The 10322-nt window shown below is 35.2% G+C and overlaps 1 protein-coding gene across 1 annotated transcript in view; it reads right to left on the reverse strand.

The window, feature by feature from the left end:
- stat4 (signal transducer and activator of transcription 4) overlaps nt 1–8706 on the reverse strand; it is a 71780-nt gene extending 63074 nt beyond the window's left edge. Inside the window, exons 1-3 of the mRNA XM_066688538.1 lie at nt 8634–8706; nt 5323–5451; nt 4080–4215 (exon numbers count right to left, since the gene is read on the reverse strand). Coding sequence (XP_066544635.1) covers nt 4080–4215; nt 5323–5450 — 264 coding nt within the window. The 5' untranslated portion in view covers nt 5451; nt 8634–8706. The remainder of the gene's footprint in view (nt 1–4079; nt 4216–5322; nt 5452–8633) is intronic.
- Nucleotides 8707–10322: the final 1616 nt, after the last annotated feature.

The following is a 10322-nucleotide window of genomic DNA, read 5'->3' on the forward strand; positions in this document are numbered from 1 at the left end:
TACTGCACAGTGCTGCCTAGAACTGCCCATCCCTAATAAAATGGTGGCTTTCATTATAGGCAATTGTCCCAATCCCCCTTTTTAACATCCTTAAGTTCTTAAAGTTGACACTATTAGTTAATTAAATTGTCTTTTAAAAGGCACTTATTACACTGCTGTTGTCGACAGAAGAAGTATTTTCAACTATAAACAAAGCAATAGAATTGAATGCAGTTCAAGCTATTTAATAATAGCAGTTTACGGGTTAACCTTTCTCTGTCACCACTATACTACTTGTGAGCAGGGTGCAAAAAAAATAGAGGAAGTTGCTAGTGAAGTACAAGGAGAAAAATTTAAACACACACAAAAAAGCACAATAACATGAAATATTGGCTGTCAATCTGTTTATAGTACAATAATGCACCCAGTACTGTTAATTGGATGAGTTCAGCTATTAGACGTCTGGAGATATTGGGGTTTAATTACAGTTCTGTAACAGGTTTTTAGAAACACTTTTTAAAGACCTGACAAAAAATGGGGTAGGTCAAAACAAAGTACCCATCTGTTCTGCTGCAACTTCCTCAGTTCAAGCTTAATCAAGCACCTTCAGCAGAACAGGATGTCTGAAACCACAGTTTTCCATTTTGTGCAGAGGTGCATTTCAGCAGAACTGATAAACACAAAGTGTCACACAACGTTACTGGAACCAGATAGGTGGATAACCTGGTTAAGCATATTCGGAGGCTGACACTAAGCACAGTAGTATTTACTGTTATATTCAAAATAAAATGAGAGATGTTTTTTTTTTTTTAACCATACTATATTTAGTTACATAATATAGTGAGTTTACTCTCCTGCTTGGTCATGGAGAGTTCTAGCTCTTCAGCTCAAGAAGATGACTGTAATCAATGGCTTTAGATCACATTCACCTTGAATAATTAAGCCAAGAGATAACTACTTCAAAACATAAAACATACACTACTCTACGATAAGGATGTCATATGCCATCTATACAATATTAATACTACACTGATTATTGAGAGTTGGGGCAAGACAGGTTCACCAACTTTAAGTATTAATTATTATTAGAAAAATAATGCTCTCTGCGCATAATTGTATTTTATTATAACGTTAAGTGTACTGAACATAATAATGATTTTGTCTCCAATAGAAACCCCTTGTCCAGAACAGTGCTTAATTTTAATTATTATTATATTCACAAACTGGAAAAAACATATGACATAAAGGAAAACAACCAATATCCATTAGTACGTCTTCAGGTTTGCTAATTATATACATCTGCAATAATTAAAAAAATAAAAATAAAAAAATAGTCTTGGGAAACAAGTCACCTCTGTCAGAGATTTTAATGATTTAGTTTAAATGATGCATAAACTGAGATATAGATATTGTAAGGGTCCTGTCTGTATTTCCTGTGCCCTTACTTTGTAGCACAAGGAAAAACAATAGACAAAAATATATATTTTGTCCCAACTCTCAAGAATCACTGACAATATATGCTGAATAACAAGCTATAAAATATGTAACTACTACTCATATAACCTTAGTATGTCTATTATATATATACATATAAAACATATATTGATATGTGTATGTGCTCTGAGGAAAATGTAATTGAAAATCAACACCTCAACAATGTTATTCTATGACTATAACATATTGCATGTTTTGCAATGGATTAAATACATTTAACAAGTTGCCTTTTCAGTGTTCTTATATTTGATTTTCTGGATGAGAATTCATACATAAAGGTACAGAACTACATTAGTAATGCTGTATAGGTTGTTATTCATTATCTATGAATATTAAAGAGATTGCTTATTTATTGGTATATATTGGTGTAGATCAGGGGCAACTCCAGTCCTCGAGGGCCAACTTCCTGCAGGATTTCAATGTATTTTTAGCAACTGGTTAATACCTAGAAATGACAATAACGTCAATTAAATAATTAAGATCTGAGGTGGAACAAATACCAGAAGACAATGTTGCCCACGAGAACTGAAGCTGCCCATCCCTGCTATAGATTAAACCAAATTATTTAGTGTTGGTCATTTAAATGTAAGGGACCTGCTGTTGAGTCCAGAACCAAAAGACCCTGCAACAAAAGGAGTGACGGCCTTCTTTTGGCAGTGAGTGTATAGTTGTATGAACATTAAGGACCAAAGAGAGATCAATTGATTTGTAAACACTGGCATCAGGTCTTCGAAATGCAAACTTAATTTGTGATGGTCACAGTGGTTTGTGCTTTTTTTGGTTTTTGCTTTTGCTTTCTCAACTGAAACTTCGTATGAGTCACAGCACGCCCTCTTACCAGGGATATGATCAAACATGTGGTTGCAGCAACTATAACACATTCTTTTTCCACTTAAAGGAAATGAAGAACGTCACTGCTAATGCAATCTGAAATGTCAATATGTAACGCAAGCACCACTGGTAAAACCTACAGAAAATGTTGGACCACAACTCTAATCCAACAACCAATGCTGAGATGGTGACCAGTTATCTCAAAAGGCTGAACCTCCCAACAATGACACCCTCCACCTTTGTATTTTTTATTTTACTTAAGATGCTGCGGAAATGTCAACTCTAAGCTACAAACTAAATATTGAGGAATTAGAGCTATACAAATTAATATTTATACAAAGAAACATTTCTGAAATATTTATATTGGAACAAACAACCAAATGAACAAACATCTTGTTTTATAACATTTTTTAATATACTTAAGTCATTATAGTATGTTTTATAACCAGGTTACTGAGGGGGATTTATGACTGTGCACCATTAAAAGGTTTTATCTTCATGCACTCTTTGGTGGAAATGGCAAAAAGTGAGTCAAAAAATGCCATCTTTTATTGTCTTTATCCTTTAAAAAAATCAGCATGTTGACAATTTGATCCGCAATCTGTTTGTGATCTGACAAGTAACATGATTCTTAGATGAGCCATGGATCTACTCTATTAGTCATTTATTAAGTGTAAGTTAACCAAAACCAGAAAGACAAAGTGCTTCTCCTTTCATTTCCCCATCTCCCAAAATAATTATTAAAAAAGTTTATTTAGGACTTCATTACAAACCTTGTCATTTTAAATACTATTCTGCTGACTAAAACAAAACAAAAACCCTATTATAGGCCATATGGTGAAGAAAATGTGTATTGCTCAAAGGTGAAAAGTAATAAGAGGCAAGTCTTGGCAGATGGATTTGGGAAAAGCTGAAGCATATCATGTTCTGAGAAACGAAAGAATCGAAGTGCAGTTTGTGTGTGGTATTGATTAATGTCAAAAGCGAAGGAACTCTCTGTTGTGTCTTACAAGGTCATCCATTCCTGGTACAAACTGCATCTCCCACAGTGTTTCTGGTAATTGAAAGCCATTCAGCTTCCCATTCTGTGTCCTTTCACAGGCCTGCTTTAGACTGACTTCCTGTCACATAGACAGGCACAGACTAGACAGAGAGATCTGACTTCAAAATCCCAAAAAGGGACTGGCCAGCTCCTGCTTTAGACCCAGCAAGGAGACCACCTCACATACACAGAAATACAGTTTTATGTACTAGTTCTTGGTACTACTATGACATAATAAGCTGGCAGTGCACAGAAACCTAATTTTACCACATTATGAAACACAGAAAGGGAAGTTTTTGTTTGAGTTGAGTTGGAGAAATAAAGCTGAAAGGTATACAGTTTATATACAATCGCAAACTTTGTCTTCTTGTGAAACAGTGGTCTATGTTTAGAAAGACCCATTTACTCCGTTAATAGGGTCTTCACATTGTTAACTTTCCCATACGACATGGAATTTTCCATTGTCTCTAGATTATGACCCATGTAATGCATTGTTCACTCGCAACGTATCTTGCAAGGGCAGTAGACCGAGGAAAGATCATAAGATCAAATGGAGGTGGTGTGGAACATATTACCAGCCCTTATTGTTGATGCAGATTCGTAAGGGGCCCCACTTGAAACCATAAGCTTCTAATTCCTTGAGTATCCTGACTGGCTAGCCATTCCCCTTGTACTCTTGCATAATCAAAGGTTTTCACTAGTATGATAAAGAAGGAATATTGGGTTGACTTACTTGGAGTTGCTGTTTTATCCTTTTTAGATTGTGCCTCTGCAGGAAATTCTGCTCTTGGGAACATTGTTTTTCCAGTTGCGTCAACAGATTGTGGAAGAGAACAGTGGCCATCGACTCATGGTTCGAGGCCGTGTCCCTGTTTAAATATTTCAGACAACAGTATTCAAACACTGGCTCAAACACACACTGCTATTAATGCATGAATGTAACTTATGTAAACAAGCTAAAATCAATGGAGAGAAAAGACTGACCTGAACAACATCTTGCCCGTACAATATTAATTTATTTCAGGATTTAAAAAACAATACCCTGTATTGATTGATCGATTGATTGATTTATTTAGTGTCATAACAAACAGTTTTAACATTTAAGTGGCAAATGTGATAAAGATGTGTACTTGTTGTTTCTGTTCATTCATAGCTTTTTCAGATGAAATTTATTTTTATCTTATGTTTCCTATTTACTGTCTTCTACTGCCGAGATATTTAAAATATATATACAATTCTGATATCAAGGCCTTATTCAGATGAGGTAATTTACCAACATGTCTTTTGGCCTTTTATAAGTAGGTACTTCTGAAATTACTGTCAGTAACCAATCTGTAGGCAGAGGGAATGGCTCTTGTTCTGAGTGAGCAATTTACCATCAATGCAAACTTCATTTTTTGGAGAGGTGCATATGAAGAGCAATACTGGAGAAAGTACAGTTTTAGACACCCATTTTGCAAGTCTGCATACAAAGGGAAAACCCATGAAAATAAATATCCCAGCCTCAGCCTACTATTACAAGAAGAGACACTAATACTCTTTACTTGTTCTATCCTTAGAAAACGAATTCAGTCAAGGACAGTTGCTCCCCGCCCCCTGCCTTATACTGTAACTTCTCTAGTTGTTAACTTAAACATTCAGTAAAAAATAATAATCTGTGAAATAATAACAGACCTTAATATTTCAAGTAAGAAAGGTCTGAGAAAATGTTATTTTGTGATACATCATTTAAAAAGTCGGTTTCTTGTTTCGTCAGTATTTTCATTTAGTCAAATTTATTCAGTTGACAAATGAACACTCTACTACTTCTTATTCCTAGACTGACTGAGCAGTATCAATGCTTTTCAATAGTTTGTTTATTATTATTTGTTATTTTCCTGTCCAGTACTTCATACACTTCTGTTTAAGATTTCTTTGCACATGCTTTAAGGAACTGTTTATGAGAAGAAAACAAACCCGGCTGATGGTACACCTACCAGTCCTGACTTTCAATCCACACGGCCAGAAACTGACGAATTTCCATTGGAAAGTTGTCATCATAGAAGTAGTCCACTTGCTCCAAAAACTTTATTTCTAACTGCTGAACTTGTTTCCATTGACTCATGCTGTAGAAGAAATTAAAATTACATATAATTACAGAAATATGTGGATGCATGTATGTATGTACATTTATATGTATGTGCTTACCAGTGCTCCCACATTTTGGTTTGCCACAGCCTATTCTGCATTTTAGCGATGAATGTGTATTTTTGAAACAAACTCAAATCAGTTTAATATGGGAAAACCTTCAAGAAACCCCAGGAATCACTCACTTCATGCACCATCTTAAATTACTGCAAAAAAGTATATCTGGCCTGTTTCTTTACATCCTGAAATAACAGGGCACTGTTACAACAATTACCATTCAACAAATCAATGCTAACCTTCTATTTCTTGTACCCTTTTATAAAAGCTTATTACTGTACTCCAGTTACTTCTTACTGATAAAACTCCCATTTTCACTGAATTTCAATGTACCCGTCCAGTCTTTACAAAGAGGCTAATCCAGTCCCAGGTGTCAAGGGTACAAATTGGTTCTCCTGGAGAACAAATTGAACTGTTGATGTTATCCAGCAGGATTCATTTTTATGTTTATCTCTTTGAGGAAACCATTTAAACAAATTTTGCCCACCAGCCTCTCCCCACAACAAGCACAATTAGACTTCAGAATAAATGCTTGATCCTTAAGACAAGATTGCATTTGGGTGTATAAATACGTCCTTTTGTTTGCTGTCTGAACTTTGATGAATAGTATGAACTTTTCCCCTTTTAATAACCTGCATAAATGATTAGCAAAGCAAACTGTATTACTGTGACATGGCTGTGAGAGTGTATTCAATGTGGACAATACATAGTTACATCAGTAATTCTTTTTAGAGTATTGTCTTCTATGCTAGGCACTGAACTAGCCTGGCTAAGAAATGACACAAAATAAATAATAAATGGCAACAAATCGAAATGCCCATGGACTGAGAACTGAGATAATACAGACTGAGACTGTACAGATCAGCATCTCCTGCTTAACAAGTGCTTAACAATTACATTCCTCACAGCCTTCAAGTAAAATATTCAAACAAACAAATCTAAAAGTGCAGTTTATGCAAAATGTATAAACATTTGTTGCTGCTGAGTTAAGCAAGATTTTGTTAACCTGTCTAAAGCCCGTCTAAGGTCTAATGTAGTAGCCAGTCCAGAAACATATGCTTTTCTTGAGCGAGAATGTACACCAAATTCATCAGGAGTAAATGTGGAATTACAATGTCAGTAGTAAAAGGTGATTGCATATGGGGACCACCTTTATTCTACAGTATGTTCCTCTACAAAGACCAGAGAGAGGCAAGACTGAGGACTATCTTAATTAAATAACAAATAAATGGAAATAAAATAGTCTGGGGCTTATTCTAAGGAAAGTTTTAAGGGAAGCCGCATTCTGCCAATGACTGCTTCCCCTCCTTTGGATAAGTAATGACTGAGCTGAGTTCCTCCTTACTCTCTTTTAATCTCTCTACTTTTCTCTTGCACAAATAATTCACAAAACTTTCCTGTGCTTGTTACCAAGTTTGCCCTAGGAATTGCCTATTACAGCTACTTCTTGTGTATGGATGATTACAACAATATGACAGAAATGGACTGTTTCAATTGCACTTTGTGAACAGCATCCTCTCAGTGTTCGGCTGGTGCTACCTTTCAGTCTCTGAGTATTATATAATTAATTCTGTAACTTTTTATTTCCTTTTTTACAAACAATAATATTTTTTCACAATACCTCTGAGTGATGTGGCCTTATTGGGTGCCAAATCATTTTGTCCATCTACCACACAACGTTCTCTACCAATCTTATGTGTGCTATGTCTAAAGTGCAAACTCCTGCAACAGTTCACACAACACATGTTTCTGAAGAAAAAAAAAGTTAATCTTTCTACTTCAAATTGTATTGTATTTGTATTGGAAATTATTCCTATGTTGTCTTTTGAGACCACCAAGCACAACATGCATCCCCTGAGATCTCTAGTGTCAAAGTGAACCCCAAACAGAGGTTCCTAATTGTAGTTATATATATAAACACAAACACACACATATATATATATATATATATATATATACACATACACACACGTATACATATTGGTAGATGCACTCTTGTGTCTCTTGAGGAATCCACTTGCAATGGGCAGAGGTTATATAAACTTTGTCTAGTATGCGATGCATATCTGTCGCATAATTTCATATCAACAGTGAACCACATCCTGTTTTCACACCATATGCGAAATCTAGGAAGGTATTGGACCGATGAAGACATAGTCCAACCTAAGAGGTCTCCTTGTGCCCAATAAGTGAAGTCAAGTGATTGGTCCCTCCCTCTCCTATGGGTGAAGTGGGAAATACTTGTACCAGAGCTGCCACAACACATCAATACAATAGACTCATCTCTGCTTTCAACTGATCTAATCTGTTTATCTCAACTGACTTTCTGCATCTGTGAATTTCCCACAAGTGCAGAGAAATGTGTAGCCTATTCAGATAACAATTCAATGTCTGAAATTGACTTTTGGTACTATTAATACAGTTTGACCTGTATGTTACCTGTCAAAAAGGAAACACAAGTCTAATTTTGACCATAAGCTCCTGCACATACACATCATACTAACACTGCATTACAAAAAGACAACAAAAAAAACCCATCAAAATACACTCATGCTCATGGTTTGGAGACCCATTTTCTTTAAGTTCCTCAAATTTCCCCTCTACTGCTAAGAAACTGTACAAATCCCACGCATCTAAAGGTTTCACGCATTCTTGGGGTTTTCTTCTAACACTAGCCTAGGTTCTGCACTCAACGAGCGGTAAATATATATATATATATATATATATATATATATATATATATATATATATATATATATATATATATATATATATATATATTTATGACAGAACTAAGCTCGGAGATGACTGCCTCAACATCTTTGTCCTGTCTCCTCTACATTTATTTTCTAACCTTTTTGGAGTTGAGTTACTTTTCCAATTTCAATTGTGTTTACTTAAATAAATGTAGTGCACCCACTAAAGTGATACTGGGACCGGGGATGATAGACACTTGAACCGATTGGTTTACTGTGCGGCGCAATAATGTCTCTTTCCAGACCTTTAACAATAACAAACAAACAAAAGAAAAAACGTAACATTTCACCTCATATTATCACACAATTTCTCATTTATATTGTGTAAAAAGCCTCTCTGTGCTCACCTGCTGCCTCCCCTGTGGTCCCTGTCCTCCGGGCGCACTTGTCCGTCTATCCCCGCACTGCGCCTGCCGTCAAGCACGAATAACGCACATGTGGACTTATTTCCTCTTAATAAGATCACTTCTGTTTTCGTCATATGTAGGCAGTCCTGTTTTTTTTTTTTTTTTTGGTAATAAAACGCCTCCTCACTCCTCCTACAAGTAGACTAAGAAAGTCACAACATTGTTTGATTGTTTATGTATGTATGTATGTATGTATGTATTTATGTATGTATGTATGTATGTATGTATGTATTAATTAATCTCTCAGGTGTATACTAGGTTTTGATTAAAATCTGACTTACACATTGTTAGATCTGTGGTTTAATTATGAATGCTTCAATTGCTTGTGTAAATTTTAAGTCTGCAAAATAAATAAATACATTATTTCATGACTTAATAAAAAAAGTGTGGGAAATACTGTACAACAATGGGCAGCAATTCTTTACAAAAAATGAATGAATCCCACAGGAATAACCTATGAATATTGAATGTACTTCCTCCGAGGTCCTGTGTTGATCACATACATAAACACTAACCCTAAACCTAGCCTATAACCTTGATATACATGTGATTAACAGCAGAACTCACATGAAGTGCATAAGGTATTCATGTGTTATTCTGGTGGTATTCATACTTCAGTTCATTAAGAATCAATGCCCAATTGCCCATCAGCTATGTGAAATAAGAGAATGTGATCCCCAGTAGTGTTTTCATTTTTTCCCCAATTTCAATTAGTCAATACATTTTACAAAATAGATGTGATGTATTTTGTAACCTTAGTTGTATAATAAGAAGAACAAAAGAAAGTTTACAAACAAGAGGAGGCCATTTGACCCATCGTGCTCATTTGGTGCCCAATTAATAACTGAGTGATCCAAGGATCCTATCCTTAATGTTAATTTTACATTTTAAAATAATGAGGCCAATTTTATATATATATATATATATATATATATATACAGTGAGGGAAAAAAGTATTTGATCCCCTGCTGATTTTGTACGTTTGCCCACTGACAAAGAAATGATCAGTCTATAATTTTAATGGTAGGTGTATTTTAACAGTGAGAGACAGAATAACAACAAAAAAATCCAGAAAAACGCATTTCAAAAAAGTTATAAATTGCATGTTAATGAGTGAAATAAGAACATAGAACATACAGTCAAGGAAAGTATGTGTCTTCTTTCACAAAACTGAAGATTTTTTTTATTTTAAAATGATATATAACACAATGTTGCTATTTCCTGGAGAAGCTAAAACATATAAAGTTACAACCAGATATGGAACTACATTTATTTATTTAGTTGTTTGTTTGACTGCTGAAACGGAGACATATGAAGCTACTGACACAGGGGAAGGGAAAGTTCATTACGTGACACTTCTGTTTTCTTGCGTACACGAGGGAGTACTTGACTGGGTGAACATAGGAGCATCAATGATAAGAGATTGTGGGTTGACCTTCACACAAATGTTAATCTTAAAAACCATTGATGCCAAGATAAAACAAGATTGTGTTCAACACACCATTGGAGGTTCTGCTTTTGTCATGCTGTCTGCCTTTCCTGTAACTATGTTGCACCCCTCAGTAGTGTCTCGATGTATAACAAGCACTCAGGAAGATGAATAACACATTGATATGTATGTCACTTTGT

This window comes from Amia ocellicauda, chromosome 16 (assembly GCF_036373705.1).
Source record: "Amia ocellicauda isolate fAmiCal2 chromosome 16, fAmiCal2.hap1, whole genome shotgun sequence".
NCBI lineage: Eukaryota > Metazoa > Chordata > Actinopteri > Amiiformes > Amiidae > Amia > Amia ocellicauda.